Source organism: Schistocerca serialis, chromosome 12 (assembly GCF_023864345.2).
Source record: "Schistocerca serialis cubense isolate TAMUIC-IGC-003099 chromosome 12, iqSchSeri2.2, whole genome shotgun sequence".
Classification (NCBI taxonomy): domain Eukaryota; kingdom Metazoa; phylum Arthropoda; class Insecta; order Orthoptera; family Acrididae; genus Schistocerca; species Schistocerca serialis.
Window position 1 is genome coordinate 26,763,340 of NC_064649.1, and position 19,181 is coordinate 26,782,520.

The following is a 19,181-nucleotide window of genomic DNA, read 5'->3' on the forward strand; positions in this document are numbered from 1 at the left end:
AAGGTGGCAGGGGTAAAATACAGGGAGCGAAAGGCTATTTACAATTTGTACAGAAACCAGATGGCAGTTATAAGAGTCGAGGGACATGAAAGGGAAGCAGTGGTTGGGAAGGGAGTAAGACAGGGTTGTAGCCTCTCCCCGATGTTGTTCAATCTGTATATTGAGCAAGCAGTAAAGGAAACAAAAGAAAAATTCGGAGTAGGTATTAAAATTCATGGAGAAGAAATAAAAACTTTGAGGTTCGCCGATGACATTGTAATTCTGTCAGAGACAGCAAAGGACTTGGAAGAGCAGTTGAATGGAATGGACAGTGTCTTGAAAGGAGGATATAAGATGAACATCAACAAAAGCAAAACAAGGATAATGGAATGTAGTCTAATTAAGTCGGGTGATGCTGAGGGAATTAGATTAGGAAATGAGGCACTTAAAGTAGTAAAGGAGTTTTGCTATTTGGGGAGCAAAATAACTGATGATGATCGAAGTAGGGGGGATATAAAATGTAGGCTGGCAATGGGAAGGAAAGCGTTTCTGAAGAAGAGAAATTTGTTAACATCCAGTATTGATTTAAGTGTCAGGAAGTCATTTCTGAAAGTATTCGTATGGAGTGTAGCCATGTATGGAAGTGAAACATGGACGATAAATAGTTTAGACAAGAAGAGAATAGAAGCTTTCGAAATGTGGTGCTACAGAAGAATGCTGAAGATTAGATGGGTAGATCACGTAACTAATGAGGAAGTATTGAATAGGATTGGGGAGAAGAGAAGTTTGTGGCACAACTTGACCAGAAGAAGGGATCGGTTGGTAGGGCATGTTCTGAGGCATCAAGGGATCACCAATTTAGTATTGGAGGGCAGCGTGGAGGGTAAAAATCGTAGAGGGAGACCAAGGGATGAATACACTAAGCAGATTCAGAAGGATGTAGGTTGCAGTAGGTACTGGGAGATGAAAAAGCTTGCACAGGATAGAGTAGCATGGAGAGCTGCATCAAACCAGTCTCAGGACTGAAGACCACAACAACAACAACAACTGTACAAATGTAAGTACAGCTACATCATGTGACTACAATATGATTTTGTAAATGTGTGTATAGTAACGCCTCTTCATAGCTCTATAGATGACTTTCATTTTCGCCTACAGCCATTTGCACTTCACAATTGGAAGCTGACAAAAGTGCTGCCAGGTGTCGGGTATTTCCTTAAGTTGACTCAACTGTACAAGTGTTTTAGTAAAAAATACAAATGTATTAAAACTTTACATATGATGAGGCATTTTTTCATGTATCTCACAATTTATGATGTCATATCTCTTGAACTATTTGTCATGCAATGATATGTGTGTGTAGTTTATTTGGACCAAATTGAGGAGCAAATCTTCAAGTTCATGGAACATGTCAGTACATGAAATTACAATGTAAAAGTAATAACAGATAAAACTAAAATGTTAATGAACCCAAAAAAAGTCAAGTCATAAGTTTAAGTAAAAGCAATCAACAATACAACATAAAATCAGCTTCTCAACAAAATAGAAGGAGTGGCCCATGAGGAGACTCTTCAGTTTCGATTTGAAAGCATGTGGATTATTGGTAAGGTTTTTGAATTCTTGTGGTAGCTTACTGAAAATGGATGCAGCGGTACACTGCACACCTTTCTGCACAAGAGTTAAGGAAGTCCGAGCCAAATGCACGTTTGATTTCTGCTGCATATTAACTGAGTGAAAACTGCTTATTCTTGGGAATAAGCTGATTTTGTTAACAAGAAATGACTGTAAAGAATACATAGGCCAATGTCAAAATGCCCAGACTAGTGAATAGGGGTCAACAAGAGGTTCACAAACTTACACCACTTATTGCCCGAACTGTCTGTTTCTGAGCCGAAAATATCCATAATATAATACCATATGACATAATCAAATGAAAATAAGCAAAGTAGACTAATTTTCATGTCGAACGATCACTTACTTCAGATACCATTCGAATAGTAAAAATGGCAGCATTAAGTCTTTGAACAAGATGCTGAATGTGGGCTTTCCACAACAGTTTACTATCTCTAGAAATTTGAACTGTTCAGTTTCACTAATCATATGCCCATTCTGTGAAATTAAAATGTTGGGTTTTGCACACAACATCTTTGACTACCAAGCTAGTGTCATCAGCAAACAGAAATATTTTAGGGTTCCCCGTAATAGTAGAGGACTTATCATTTATATAAATAAGGAACAGGACCGGCCCCAACACTGATCCCTGGGACACCCCCCATTTGACTGTACCCCACTCATGCCCCACATCATAGCCATTCATAACACTGTGAATATTGACTGTCAACAACATATGTGGATACTACCTGTGAAATATGTTGTGAACAGAGTTAATAGCAAGAAGTAATAAATTTAAATGTCATGTGCAATGCAGCACTTTCACGCATCTCAGTGTTTACATGACGTATCATGAGATAGCTTTGTAAGTGCATTTAGGAGAAATGTGGTACCATCTGTGAAATTTATTGTGAAACAGTTAGTAGCATAGAAGTGATACATTTAAATGTCATGCATGATTTGGCAGTTTTTCATGCATGTCATTGTTCATGACTTCATATCTTCTGAACTGTGATAGGTAAGTGTTTCTTACATCAATTGTTGCCTGACAGTTATGTATTTATATACCAAATCTGGTTGAAATCAGTCCAGTTGTATATGTATCGATTATAGAGAGAGAAGAGGATGACATAGGAATACAGTGAGAAGTTGAAACACAGAGTAGATGATATTCTGTCATAGCTGCTGATATCCTTGGGAGCACCAGTCCTGTCAAAACTATTCCACCTGGTGTGCAAGAAGTGCGAGATGAGGGAAATACCGTCATACTTAAAGAAGAATGTAATAACTCCCATTCCAAAGAAAGAAGATGCTGACAGGGATGAATATTACAAATCGTCAGTTAAATAAGTCATGGTTGCAAAAATACTAACACAGATTTTTTACAGATGAATGGAAAAACTGGTAGAATCCAACCTCGGCAAAGATCAGTTGGGTTTTGGGGAAATGTAGGAACACGCAAGGCAATACTGAACCTATGACTTATCTCGGAAGATAGTTTGAAGAAAGACAAATTACATTTATAGCTTTTGTAGATTTGGATAAAGCTTTTGACAATGTCCACTGGAATACTCTCTCTGAAATTCTGAAGGTAGCAGGGGTAAAATAGAGGGGGCAAAAGGTTATATACAACTTGTACAGAACCCATGCAGTAGCTGTAAGGGTTGAGGGTCATGAAAGGGAAGCGGTGGTTAAGAAGGGATTGAGACAGGGATGTAGCCTATCCCTGATGTTATTCAGTGTATTCATTGAGCAATCAGTAAAGACAACCAAAGAAAAATTTGGAGGAGGAATTACAGTTCAGGAATAAGAAATAAAAGAAACTAGGTTTAACAATGACATTGTGATTCTATCAGAGTCAGCAAAGGACTTGGTAGTGCAATTGAATGGGATGGACAGTGTCTTGAAAAGAGTTTACAAGATGAACATCAACAAAAGCAAAAAGAGGATAATGGAATCTTAGTCGAATTAAATCAGTTGCTGTTGAAGGAATCAGATTAGGAATTGAGACACTAAAAGCGGTAGATGAGTTTTGCTATTTGGGCAGTAAAATGGCTGATGATGGCTGAAGTAGGGAGAATATAAAATGTGGACTTGCAACAGAAAAGAAAGCATTTCTGAAGTAGAAAAATTTGTTAATCTTGAATGTACATTTAAGTGTCAGGAAGTCTTTTCTGAAGGTATTTGTATAGAGTGTAGCCTAGGATGGAAGTGAAATGTTGATGATAAACAGTTCAGACACAAAGAGAATAGAAGCTTTTGAAATGTGGTGCTACAGAAGAATGCTGAAGATCAGAGGGATAGGGCATGTAACCAATGAGGAGGTGCTGAATGGAACTTGGGGGGGGGGGGGGGGGGGGGAATCACCTCTTGACTAAAAGAAGGTATCAGCTAATAGAACATATTCTGAGACATCAAGGAATCACCAGTTTAGTACTGGAGAGTAGCGTGGAGGTAAACATACCAGCAGGAGACCATGAGATGAATACAGTAAGCAGACTGAGAAGGATGTTCTGCCGATACTCGGCAACCGTCTTACCTGTATGGGAATATAAGTAATGGATACACAAGTACAGGTCATAGATCCACGGTCGACAACACATGGACATTTGCTTCTGGTCGTAAGGCTTGCACAGATAGCCAAAGGCAACCACTCACTATAAGTGAGAAATCTGGGTTTGAGTGCCGGTCCAGCACAATTTTTCATTATCGTCATTCCATTCTACAGCTGATGGTTGTCCTTATTTGCAATCACAAATACATTTCATGTAAGAGAAGGATGTAGGCTGCAGCAGTTATTCAGAGATAAAGAGCCTTGGACAGAATAGTGTGGCATGGAGAGTTGCATCAAACCAGTCTTCAGACTGAAGGCCACAACAACAACATAACAAGTAAAATGCCGTAAAACTGTGCCTCCTCCAGCAGTTCTTAAAAAGAATTAATGTACAAATAATTGCAATAACAGCTGCTTTAAACAGAAGGATTACAAACTACTACACAGCAGACCACATACAAAATACAACAGTGTGGCAAGAGAATAATTAAGTTTGCATCGGAAAAAATTGAGAATGGACATTACTCAGGCTCCAAATAAGTTTTAATTTATATGCAGACCAGTAGAAAACATGGAAAGATAATTAGTGAACACAGAACAAGCTTAAAATCTACTGAGTAAAGACCAGAAGTGGAAGAATAGATAATGCATCATTGTGCTAAAACTACTATGATACTAGACTCTTCACCTGTGGCCCTTCAGTTGTTGCATGCCTCTCTCCTCAGCACCTTCCAGGAATTTCTTCTCCAAAGCTGCATCGCCACCAGCTATTCTGAATGGCACATTCATGCGGCTTCTGTAAACAGAAAATTTGGAATAATTACACCAACAATATCTTTTCTATGATTTTCAAAGATTATTTCTATATGAAGAAGTTTCAGGATGTTAGCCTATTGTCAGTTCAATATCAAGATGCTTCTTTTAAAACTTTCGCGCTGAGACACTGTAAATTGATAGGTAAAATTGTTATCTAATGTCTCATCTCTGCCTGTGGAGGATTATCTTCAGAGATGAAAGACAATAAACTGCATAGAATGTAGGAGATGGATCTGAGTTCAGCAGTCTGTTACTGCCTCCCATTCCGCCCTCTCAAATATAACTTTCCACCACTCTCACTTATAATACGCTACAGATGCAAATGCTTTTAACAATAACATCAATAAAATGACACTTGATGGAGGATATATCAAAGGTAACGAATGTTTGAAAGTGTAAACTTCTGAAATAAAGTTGTTAGAAAAAGAGTGGCAGCTTATATTGAATCTCCTTGTAGCTGTATGGCAATCAAAGATATTAGTATTTAATCCATAACTGGACTTGTTCCTCATCCATGAGGACTCTCCTTCATGATGGAATTTACAGAATGCAATGAATGAATGAACAGACTGCCAGACTTACCTGCAGTGTTCAGCAACGGGCAAGCTGTAGAAGCCAGCAGAGCTGTTGACGACCTCGTAGACACGGCGACTCTTCTGCTGGGCTTGCTGACCCATTGCTGCTGCCCCTCCTTGCTTCTTAATCCACTGTAGGTAGAGTCCCATAATGTAAATTCTGTAACATAATTGAAATTTACCTATACATGTATTGTTTCTTTGCTTGTTTCTGTAAATACTATTAGTCAAAATACTAGTCAGAAAATAAAATTATATCAGGAATGATAAGCACTCACAATACTCAGTGCCCACTACTGTTGGCGGAAACACTTAAAAGAAGATGATTTTACTCCTAGCTTTTAGAATTTTCTTTTGGGCTGGGGGGGGGGGAGGGGGAGGAGGAGGAGGAGGAGGTTGGAAACTGGGGGCAGTTACTCCAATTGCAGGTTGACAGCAATCCGCCTGTTGTTCTAAAGAATGTATAGTTCAGAAAGTTACCAGTACTTTTTCTGCTGTAAATGTTTCTATTGGCAAAACTAGAATTGTGCTTCTTAAATACAGGGTGTTTCAAAAAGAATATACATATTACAAAGTATTATTTTGTCCAAACTATCAATCACTGCACGTTGGCTCGGCTATTGGAGAAACGAATACACAGTCTAGTTTACATTAGTAGCCGCTAGATGTCAGTTGTCTTCTGTATTGCTTGGTAACCATCATATGTTTAAAATGGCTACTCCAGAGCAGAAATCATTTTGTGTTCTTGAGTTTGCAAAGTGCAATTCCGTGATTATGGTGCAAAGACGTTTCAGGTGGAGGTAACAAATTGATCCTCCGAATGGGTGGAGCATTCACAGATGGTATTGAAAGTTTCTAGGAACAGGATGTGTTTGTAAAGGAAAGAGTCCTGGCTGCTCTCGTGTTCCTGAAGAAAATGTTCCACAAATTCAAACTGCTTTCCAACAAGGTCCTTCAAAATCAACTTGTCATGCCAGTTCGGAGTTACAACTGCCTACAAAACAATTTGGTGTGTTTTGAGGCATTGGTTGGTTACGAAGCCATACTAGTTACAGCTGTTACCAGCTCTGTGCCCTGAAGACAAACACAAACGTGTGGCATTTTGTAATGAGATTCTTGATGCTATTTACAATGATAACACTTTCACACAACCCATCGCATTTGGTTATGAAGCAACTTTCCATGTTAGTGGTCAGGTAAACAAACACAATGTTTGAATTTGGGGCTTACAGAACCCACACGCAGCCACTGAACATGTACGAGATTCACCCAAAGTCAATGTGTTTAGTGCGATATCATGATCATCTATTTACAGTCCTTTCTTCAGTCAGCTGTATCTTGCTATGTTACAAAACTGGTTGTTTCCGAGGCTGCACAAAGACAACCTTATTTTTCAACAAGACGGGGCACTCCCTCACTGGAGACCAAGTGTGTGAATATCTGAATGAAACTTTACCCAAACAGTTGGATTGGTCGTCAAGGAACTGGCGACTTAGCATGTCTCAGCTGGGCTCCATGGTCATTGGATTTGATGCCCTCTGGCTTCTTCCTGTGGGGTTTTGTTAAAGACAATGTTTACATACCACCACTCTCACAGAACCTGAAAGAGTTGAAGAACCAGATCCGTACTGCCATAACTTCAGTGACAAAGGACATGTTTGCCCGAGTATGGGAGGAATTTGAATATCGATGTGATATTGTTCATGTCGCTGACGGAGGACGTATTGAACATCTGTAATCTGAACTTAAGAGGTTCATAAATATGTGTGTAAAGTTTCATATTCATATATCTTAAAGTTTAATAAATATATGCATTCGAAATACATACATTCTTTTTGAAACACCCAGTGTAAGTACTTGCCCACACTTCTATATGTTTTTCCATTTTATATGAAGCACTGCGAACCATAAGGGCCTAAAGCATACCACCATAAATTTTGAAATTCTAGTACATATGCATCTCCTGAAATCTTTTGATCTTAAGGCAAACCAGCTTTACCTGTGTTGTTAGTCCACATTGCATATATGAAAATTCACGAAAAGCTGTCTCACCAATTTCTATAATATTCACTTCCATATAAGCACAACGTATAATTTTGTTTCTCTATGATGCTCAATTGTTATCTAGGGCTGTAACAATATAATGAAAAGGTAGTTGCTACTCACCATATAGCAGAGATACTGAGTCACAGAAAGGCACAACAAAAAGATTCTCGGAAAGTTAGCTTGTGGCCAACAAGGCCTTTGTCGAGTTTTGTGTGTGTGTTTTTTGTCTATTTTTGACAAAGGCCTTGTTGACCAAAAGCTAACTTCCCAACAATCTTTTTGTTGTGCCTTTCTGCAACTCAGCGTCTCTGCTATATGGTGAGTAGCAACTATACTTTTCATTATTCTGTAACATTCCATCCCGGATTTTCCATTGTTTGTTATCTAGGTTTGCCATAATAATGTAGTGCTACATTGAGTACAAAGTAGTAGTACTGCATACATGAGGATAGATTGGCACTTTTATCTGAACCTCAAGGCACAAAATGTGTTTAATGAAAGTGATGGTAATAAGGCCATGAAATTCAGGAACAGGTCATAAATGTGAGTATCAAACAATGGAAAATCCAAGATGGAATGTAACAGTTCCAGAGAAGGAAACTTGCTACTCACCATATAGCGGAGATGCTGAGTCGCGATAGGCACAATAATGGCCAGTAAGGCCTTTGTCAGCAGTAGACACACACACACACACACACACACATAAACGCAACTTGCACACACGTCTGCAGTCTCAGATAGCTGAGACCACACTGCAAACAGCAGCGCCAGTGAATGATCATGCACTGGTGCTACTGTTCGCAGTGTGCTCTCAGCTCTCTGAGACTGCAGACGTGTGTGCAAGTTGCGTTTGTGTGTGTGTGTGTGTGTGTGTGTGTGTGTGTGTGTGTGTGTGTGTGTGTCTACTGCTGACAAAGGCCCTAATGGCTGAAAGCTTTAATTGTGTGAATCTTTTTATTGTGCCTATCGTGACTCAGCATCTCCACTATATGGTGAGTAGCAGCTTTCCTTCTCTGGTATAATTGTGAGTATGTAATACATTTAGTATCTATTCTTTATCTTCTGTTCTTAATTTCACATTGATTACAAATGTTACAACTATCAAAATTAACACTACTGTCATTAGTCTATGCATGAAAATTTTGTGAATAAACATTAATAATAATAATAATTATTATTGTTATTATTAGTACTCTATATATTAATTAAACTTTCATTTCAAAAATGGAGTAGTTTATTGTCAGTTAAGATCTGGTTAAAAGCAAGTCAAACCTATGACAATGGTTGTTTGCCTGCAAATTTGATTTCCACAAACATCTATTTTTCTCAAAAATTTGCATCTGTGCTTTGCCCTTTGTGGTTCTCAGTGCCTCATATGATGTATGATCAAAAAGTAATGGAAATTTTTGCTTTCTTAAGGAATAATTATTTATTCATCATCAACAACTTTGTCCCCTTCAGTGTTATCCCCCTCAAATATAATACACTTGTTCCACAGCTTTTTCCAATCTTGGAAGCATTTCTGAAACTCCCTTTTTGTGTGGTGTTCAGCTTCTTCAGCAATTCTGCTTTTATCTAATCAATGGTGGCAAAGCAACACCCTTTCTTGGTCCTCTTCAGCCTCAAAAATACAAAGAAGTCAGAGGGAGCCACGTGCGGCAAATATGGTGACTGAGACAACACAACAGTTTTGTTTTTTGCAAAAAATAATAATAATAAAAAAAGGGAACAAGCATTGTGGTTTGAGCAGGAGCATTATCATGATGCAGTTTCCTTGAGTTGTTTGACACAATTCTGGTTGTTTTCTTCAGATTGCTTCATGCAAATTGTGCAAAACTTCCAGGTAGTAGTCCTTATTGACTGTACAACTATAATACAGGAACTCATGATGCAATATCCCATTATGATCAAAGAAAGAAGCAAGAAGTACCGTCACATGTGATTAAACTTGGAAATTTTGCTCAGACTTGGGGTCTTCAGGTAGTTTTCATTGGGACAATTAAGTCTCGGTTTCAACGTCAAATCCATGCATCCACTTTTTGTCACCTGTTATAAACTTCTTTAGATATTCTAGATCATTGTCGACTTCATTCAGAAATTCCTAAGCGATGTCTGTGTAACATAGTTGTTAGTTGAAATTCAACAATTTTGGAACAAATTTTGCTGCTACATGTTTCCTGCCCAAAACATTTGAAAAAAATGCTCAGCATGAGCCAAAGAATATCCAACATCATCAGCAAGCTGTCTGATGGTAAATAAATGCCATGTGACTAGGGTCTCCCATCGGGTAGACCGGTTGCCTGGTGCAAGTCTTTTGAGTTGACACCACTGCAGCGACTTGTGCGTCAATGTGGATGAGATGATGATGATGATAGGGACAACACAACAGCTAGTCTCTGAGCAGAGAAAATCTCTGACCCAGCCGGAAACTGAACCTGGGCCCATTGGTACAACAGTCCGTCGCACTGACCACTCAGCTACCGGGGGTGGACTGTCTGATGGTGATTTTTCAGAACCAGTTTCTTTACTTCTTCCATATTGTCATCAGTAAATGATGTGCTAGGGTGTGCAGGGTGGTCATCATCTTCAATATCTTCTCAACCCTCTTTGAAACATTTAAACCACTCATAAATTCTTGTCTTACTCATAGTAGATTCACCAAAAGCCACAGTCAACATTTCAAATACAGTGCTGCACTTTATTCCATTTTTTAAGCAAAATTTAAAGTAGATTCTTTGATCCACCTCCTTTCAAAGTAAATATTTGCCAAGCACTCAAAAACACATATAATCTTTTCAACTTTCAACAATAAACAAAATATTGAAAACAGCTGAAAATACAACAAAACGATTGAAAATGCAAATGTACACCATGAACATGTATACCAACAAGATAAAAGATTATGAAAATCGGATGTATAAAGTCTGTGAAATTAAAATAAACCTGTTGGTTTTCGATCACACATCGTACAATAAACTGCCTTCCTGACTATTCTTTTTCTTGTACTGTTCATGCACACTAATGCAAATTTTACCTGTCAATTCTTGCTTTCATCTTGAGCCTTGCCTCACTTTCACATCGTAACTGTGTCTAGGAATCCCTGTCTCTTACCAGAAGCATTATTTTTTGTTGACCATTCATTGTCCCCTACTGATTTATTGATGTCTGTGATGCCAATTCCTTCACCTTTGTCTCCACTTGATCTTAAAACAGATTTGTCACACTCAACCTGAGGACCAGATGACCTGTCTCATTCCCTTTACAACTTATTAGTCTTCTGACTTGTTTGAGGTGACCGGTCACAAATTCTTCTCTTATGGCAACCTCTTCATCTCAGAGTACCAATCACAACCTACATCCTCGCTAATTTCCTGAACGTATTCCATTCTCCATCTTCCTCTACAGTTTTTACCCTCTACAGCTCTCTCTACTACCGAGGAAGTTATTCTCTGATGTCTTACCATATGTCCTCTGTCCTGTCCCTTCTTCTTGTTAGTGTTCAGGGGGTGTCTGCTACACAATATGTTCAGAGGAAGTGCACCTGCAGCTTACGTCTGTCTTCCAGACTTTGATACAGTTGGAATCCTTGGTACAAAGGATTTAGGAGTGTCATCTGGACAGACTGAACAAACAGTTGGCTGTAGTGGAATTACTGCAGAATCAGTGGTGATGAGATGGATTCAGGAATACAGGGTGGAAAGAAGAGAAGGCAGAGGTTGCTTCAAAAGGTCAAGACCATGAGGAGATCATAGGATTGCTCAATTGGCTCACACAAATAAACAGATGAAGCAGCTGAAATCTGGGCAGCGGTTACAGGCAGAGATCGCTGGAGCAATGAAGGGTACCTAGCAAATAGAAAAAAGCACAGGTCATTCCCATTTTTAAGAACGTCCATAGGACAGGTGCACATAATTATAGGCCTATATCATTGATGGTGATCTGTTGCAGCATTATGGAACATGTCTTATGCTCAAGAATTATGACTTTTTAGAGGACAAAAATCTCCCCTGTAAAATTCAACAAGGATTCTTCAAATAGAGATCTTCCAAAACTCAGCTCACTCTGTTCCTCTGTGAGATCCATACACAGATTTTCAACTGGATTCAAGGTTGGCCTGCAGATAGAACTCAACAATTTGCTCTGAAAGGAACAAGATCGACAGATGTAAAGGTAGTTTCTGGTTGAGATCTGGCGAGTTGGTGTTTCCAAAATGCTCATGCCAAGCCTTTGCCAAACTTGGATATATCCTGTACTTTCCCCAGTCTACACATGGACAACATGTTCACTGATGCTACATGCACTGAGCATGTGCCTCACTAGCAGACATTCATCCCCAGGTGATGATGCTATTGCCTGGATGGGTTTATATTGATAGTAGGTTTGTGGTCATAATGTTGTGGGTGATCAGTATAAATGACCTAGTAGAAACCATCAGCTGCTCTTTAAGACCGTTCACAGATGCGGTTGTGTGTATGAAAGTAGCAATGCCAGAAGGTGGTACTAATCCGCAGAATGACCTGCAGAGGGCTGATGAATAGTATAGAATGTGGCAGTCAACCCTGAAAGTAAATAAATGTAACATATTGCTCATACTTAGGAAAAGGAATCACTTACTGTACAACTACACTATTGATGACAAATTGCTGGAAATTGTACAATATCTAGGAGTAACTATCCAGAACAATCTTAAGTGGAATGAATGCATAAAACAAATAGTAGGAAAGGCAGATGCCAGCCTGAGATTCATAGGTAGAATCTTAAGGGTATGCAACTCAGGCACAAACAAAATGGCTAACGATGTGCTTGCACAACCAGGTCCTGAAAATTTGTCATCAATCTCAGATCATTACCAGGTAAGACTGATAGAAAAGATAGAGAAGATCCAATGAAGAGTGGCACATTTGGTTATGGGATCGTTTTGTCAGCGTGAGAGTGTTACAGAGATGTCCAACAAATACCAGTGGCAGACACTACAACAGTGAAGTTATGCATCATGGAGAGGTTTACTATTGAAGTTTGAGGCAACACATTACTTCCACCCACATACATTTCCCAAAATGACCAGAACAAGAAAATTCAAGAAATTAAAGATAATGAGCTAATACAGTGGCTTACCAACAATCATCCTTTACGTGTGACATTTGTGAATAGAACAGGGAAGGGGGAATCAGAAGTATCATCTGCCACACAGCAGTAGATAGTTTGTGGAGTACAGTGTAGATGTAGTGTCACCACAAACCTTACGGAATGGATCACTGGAGCTGGGTTGGGATCTCACGTTGCCGTGTGTTGTTTATGGCTGACACTGTACAACAGCCAACAGACACTCGTGTGGCATAGAACCAGAGACAGCTGCGACACTGAGCGGTATTCTGTGGTGTTCAGCAATGGTCCTCACTAACGTCCGTGGTTGTCAGTTCGATGCGGACTTCGTGAAAGATGACAGCGAGTAGCAGTTTTTGAGATCTGCACCTCTCCAATTTCTGGAGTCATGGTGTTGGCAGCTCTTGAATATGACAACAACAAAGATTTAATAATTGTTCAAAGAAGATTTAGTGCTTGCCAGCATGTTGTGGAAATGGTAAAACTGTTTTCTGTAGCACCACATCACAATGCTTTGATTCTCTACTGTTCCAGTTTTCCTGCAGTCCATGTTTCACTACCATACAACACTGTGCGCCAAACGTACATTCTCACAAATTTCTTCCTGAAATTAAGGCCTATGTTTGATACTAGTAGACTTCTCTTGGCCAGAAATGCCCTTTCTGCTAGTGCTAGTCTGCCTTTGATGTCCTCCTTGCCGGTAGTACAGTTCCTTAACTCCATCTACTTCATGACCATCAATGGTGATGTTAAGTTTCTCACTGTTGTCATTTCTACTACTTCTCATTACTTTCGTCTTTCTTTGATTTACTCCAAATTCATATTCTGTACTTATTAGACCGTTCATTCCATTCAGCAGATCATCTAATTCTTCTTCACTTTCACTCAGGATAGCAATGTCATCAGCCAATCATATCATTGATATTGTTTCACCTTGAATTTTAATCCCACTCCTGAAGCTTTCTTTTATTTCCATCATTGCTTCTCCGATTTACTGATTGAAAAGTAGGAGCAAAAGACTACATCCCTGTCTTACACCCTTTTAAACCGAGCACTTTGTTCTCGGTCATTCACTCTTATTATTCCCTCTAGGCTCTTGTACATATTGTATATTACCCATATTTCCCTGTAGTTTGCTCCCATTTTTCTCAGAATGTCAAACATCTTGCACCATTTCACACTGTGGAACGCTTTTTCCAGGTTGACAAATCCTGTGAACATGTCTTCATTTTTCTTTCGTCTTGCTTCCATTATCATCTGCAACATCAGAATTGCCCCTCTGTTGCCTTTAGGTTTCCTCAAGCCAAACTGGTTGTCATCTAACACATCCTTTTTTTATTTCAATTCTGTGTGGCAGGTGGAACAGCTACCAAAATTCATTAGTGTTATTGGTTCAAATGGCTCTGAGCACTATGGGACTTAACATCTGAGGTCATCAGTCCCCCAGAACTTAGAACTACTTAAACGTAACTAACTTAAGGACATCACACACATCCATGCCCGAGGCAGGATTTGAACCTGCGACCGTAGCGGTCGCGTGGTTCCAGACTGTAGTGCGTAGAACTGCTCGGCCACACCGGCCGGCTCATTAGTGTTATTCATATGTACAGTTGTTACCAGGCCTGGTGGGGGATACAAGTGACTTGAACAGCATTAGACATTCAATGATCACTCTGAAGAGCAAACAGATGTCTCTTGTCCATAAGAGACAGCATTACCACAACCAAACAGAGTTTGAAAGGGGCCTCATTGTAGGTCTCCATTTGTTATGTTGTATTTTAAGTTCCACACATTTTGAATGTTTGGTTTTGAAATGTACCATATGGATTTTTGTAGTGTTCAGTTTCAACCCATTTAACTGGAACCAGTTTTCTAAGGTATCCAGTGTGCTTACGATGGAGCTCAGAATTTTTTCTGAATCATCATCTTCAATTAAAACCGGAAGTATCATCTGCAAACAGAACTGACAGGGAATTTATATTTATAGATAAGTCATTTACATAGAATAGGAACAGGATTGGCCCCAAAATGGAGCTTTGAGGCACACTTTGTGATACTATACTCCATTTAGAATAATAATTCACTGCATCTGATGTGATGGATACCCTTTATTTTGTGTTTTGTACGTATGATGTTAGCCAATTTCTCTAACTTGTAGATAAGCAAGTCATGGTTCACAGAGTCAAATGCTTTTGTGAGATCACAGGAGATACCTGCAACTTTACTCATCTAATCCAATGATTTGCCCATCTTTTCAATAAATTTATTCACTGCATCCACAGTATTTTTTCCTTGCTGAAATCCAAATTGGTTACTTATACTAATATATTTTACAATGAAGTTTCTGATCTGGTTGCAGCTACTTTCTCTACCACTTTTGACAGGACTGGAAGAATAGAAATAGGCCTATAGTTTCCCACATCATCCTTTGATCCTTTCTTGAACAGAGGTCTGACTTTGGAATACTTCAAAACATCAGGAAAGCACCCCCATTGAAAGTCTGCTGAGGAGGTTACTGATGTAGCAAGATGTCAGCTCTGACACTGACCAGTAGATTGGCATGTACGGGTATGCAGGCCCTCCTAGTAACGTAGTGTCAAGCCATCAAATTACACAGAGATTATGCTGTAAAATACGATTTTGTAACCAAAAGAGTGGGGAATATTATGGCGTGCTGGAACCCTGAATAAAACCATGCTACTTTCAGGAAACTGAACACCCCTTGTATTTATTTTATGAGTTTCCCATACTGCCAGCCTGTGCTTTATTGTAACCAAATCTGCTTTAACTCTGGTATCATAACAGCAAATTTCTGTCCTGTCAACAAGCTTTATATCTGTGTTTTTTAACAGTTATACATAAGCTGGAATGCTACTTGAATTAATACTTATTTAAAACTCAAACAATAAATGCTCCCATGCCCAGAAGCATGATATATCAATAAATATAAACTTATATATAAAAAATAAAGATGCTTTAATTTACCAAACGAGAAAGCACTGGTATGTTGACAGACACAAGAAAATAAATAACACACAAACACACACACAAATATTCAAGATTTCGCAATCCATGGTTGCTTCATCAGGAAAGAGGGAAGGAGAGGGAAAGACGAAATGATGTGGGTTTTAAGGAAGAGGGTAAGGAGTCATTCCAATCCCGAGAGCGGAGAGACTTACCTTAGGGGGAAAAAAAGGACAAGTATACACTCGCGCGCGCGCACACACACACACACACACACACACACACACACACACACACATCCATCTGCACATATACAGACACAGGCAGACATATGTAAAGAGGTTGCGATGTCAGTTGAGGCGGAAGTACAGAGGCAAAGATGTTGTTGAATGACAGGTGAGGTATGAGAGGCAGCAACTTGAAATTAGCGGAGGTTGAGGCCTGGTGGGTAACGGGAAGAGAGAATATATTGAAGGGCAAGTTCCCATCTCCAGAGTTCTGATAGGTTGGTGTCTGTGGGAAGCATCCAGATAACCCAGATGGTGTAACACTGTGCCAAGAAACTGACATGCCTACACTGTGAAGCCTTCTATGTGGGAATGACCAGCAACAAACTGTCCATTCACATGAACGGACACAGGCAGACAGTGTTTGTTGGTAATGAGGATCACCCTGTGGCTAAACATGCCTTGGTGCACGGCCAGCACATCTTGGCACAGTGTTACACCGTCCGGGTTATCTGGATACTTCCCACTGACACCAACCTATCTGAACTCCGGAGATGGGAATTTGCCCTTCAATATATTCTCTCTTCCCGTTACCCAACGGGCTTCAACCTCCGCTAATTTCAAGTTGCCACCCATCGTACCTCACCTGTCATTCAACAACATCTTTGCCTCTACACTTTCGCCTCAACTGACATCTCTGCCCAACCTCTTTGCATTTACATATGTCTGTCTGTGTCTGTATATGTGCAGATGGATGTGTGTGTGTGTGTGTGTGTGTGTGTGTGTGTGTGTGTGTGTGTGTGTGTGTGTGTGTGTGTGTGTGTGTGTGTGTGCCAGTGTATACCTGTCCTTTCTGCTCCCGGGATTGGAATGACTCCTTACCCTCTCCCGTAAAAACCACATCCTTTTGTCTTTCCCTCTCCTTCCCTCTTTCCTGATGAAGCAACCATGGATTGCGAAAGCTTGAATATTTGTGTGTGTGTTTGTGTGTTTTTTATTTTATTGTGTCTATCAACATACCAGCGCTTTCTCATTTGGTAAGTTAAAGCATCTTTGTTTTTTATATATATTTTTCCCACGTGGAATGTTTCCCTCTATTATATTCAATAAATATAAACTTACGGATACATTGGGGGAGTATTGTGCACTGAATTGTCCTGTGCATTGATTTTGAAGTCCAGGATTGTTGGCACTATTGGCTGTGCCTTTCCTATGAGATCTTCATGGATTATCACCACTGTTACTCCTGATGTTCCAACATTCTTCTGGGCGCAGGCAAATATCACCCCAAACTGTTGCAAACACAAAAATAGTAGTTTAAAATATTACTTAATTTTTATTCTGTGGTTATTAAGATCATAATTAATTCTCACTATGAGAAACTTCCTACATGGATAATAATGTTTCTGTCAGTCATTGCCATTCGTACGCATTCATTTGACATGTTACACCATCATATGAAAACATATTTCACAATCATTTATCATTTTTTTACCTTAGACACATCAAATTCTTCTGAAAGGAAGTTTGAAGACATATCACAGACAAGTGGGACACCTTTTGTGTCTGGAATGTACCTGAATTCGACACCTGAAAGCCAAGGAAAGAGATGGTTAAGTAGTAAAGTTTATTGTAAAAAATTATGGTTGTACAAAAAATGATAAGACCAACAAAAGTAGCTAAAATTAGGCAGAAATGTAGCTGTAATAGACTGCAAGTAAAATATATATCATTGGGAATGAAGCACAATGACTGAGCAAGATGGGGCTGTGGTTTAGATTGCACTCAAATCTGGAGTAATCCAGGTTCAAATCTCTGTCCAGCCACCAAGATTTTGGATTTCTATGGTCTATCTAAATGACTTGGAGTTAACACTATGACAATCCCTTAACAAATTCTAATATATTGCTACAGTTTTAATTGGTATTTCCACTGTCCAATGTCGCAGTTTCATGTTTTGCCATTCTGTTTTGTTTCCATTCAATGAATTTGGGCTAAACATACACATATTTAATTAATGAAAGGCCGCTCGAGTTGCTGATACACTGCTGGCCACCGTAAATGCAACACCCTGAAGGAAGCATCCGAATCAAGTGAAATTTACACCATGGGTTTGCAGCGATGAGATATGCAACTGATTAGAATATCAGCGCAGACGCACATCACGCGCGCCTGTGGCGCCACCTCATAGCGCCATTTAAGGCTTGGCGATTTCGACGAGTGTATGTTCGGCACGTGTGTTTACCTTGTGGTTGTTCCACAAGACGATCAGTTATGCCTCGTAGACAACAGCGAACATCGTTTGATCAAGTATCCGAGTTCGACAGAGGAAGGATAGTGGCTTACCGAGATTGTGGATTATCATACAGAGAAATCGCTAGTCGTGTTGGACGAAACCAAACAACTGTAATGCGGATATGTGACCGTTGGATGCAGGAGGGTACGACGGACCGACGTGGTCCATCGCATTCACCTTGGTGCACCACTGCACGTGCTGATAGGCAAATTGTGCGCATGGCAGTGACGGATCGCTCAGTGACATCCCGAACCATACCACAGCACATTGCGTCTGTAACGCATCATCCAGTGTCTGCGCATACCATTCGACGCCGTTTAAAGCAGAGTGGTCTGTCTGCAAGACGTGCATTGCTTCGTCTACCATTGACACAGAACCACAGACGTCTCCGTCGCCAATGGTGTGATGACAGACGGATGTGAACGGCAGAATGGAATGACGTTGTCTTTACTGACGAGGCACGCTTCTGTCTGCAGCACCACGATGGTCGGATTCTAGTGTGGAGACACCGTGGAGAGAGGATGCTGGTCAGCTGCATTATGCACCGCCACACTGGTCTTGCACCAGGTATTATGGTATGGGGCGGTATTGGATATTACTCTTGCACGCCTCTAGTAGGCATTGCCGGTACTTTAAATAGCCGGCGCTACATATCCGAGGTGCTGGAGCCAGTTGTCCTTCCTTACCTTCAGGGCTCGGCCACAGCCATATTTCAACAGGATAATGAGTGACCACACGTGGCACGCATTCTCCAAAGGTTCTTCGTCAATAACCAGATTGAAGTGCTTCCCCGGCCGGCTCGCTTTCCAGATCTTTCGCCGATAGAAAACATGTGGTCCAAGGTTGCTCTACGAGTGACCCAGATTACATCCCCAGCTGCCACACCAGATGATCTTTGGCAACGTGTGGAAGCTGCTTGGGCTGCTGTACCCCAGGAACACATCCATCGTCTCTTTGACTCAATGCCGAGACGTGTGGCAGCGGTGATCTCCAACAATGGCGGATACTCT

The 19,181-nt window shown here is 40.1% G+C and overlaps 1 protein-coding gene across 1 annotated transcript in view; it reads right to left on the minus strand.

Moving 5' to 3' along the window:
* The window catches only part of LOC126428458 (phosphoserine aminotransferase), a 111,823-nt gene that overhangs the window by 10,025 nt on the left and 82,617 nt on the right, over positions 1–19,181 (minus strand). The window contains exons 6-9 of the mRNA XM_050090392.1: positions 17,371–17,465; positions 16,998–17,167; positions 5,543–5,695; positions 4,833–4,940 (exon numbers count right to left, since the gene is read on the minus strand). Of these exons, the coding sequence (XP_049946349.1) occupies positions 4,833–4,940; positions 5,543–5,695; positions 16,998–17,167; positions 17,371–17,465 (526 nt within the window). The remainder of the gene's footprint in view (positions 1–4,832; positions 4,941–5,542; positions 5,696–16,997; positions 17,168–17,370; positions 17,466–19,181) is intronic.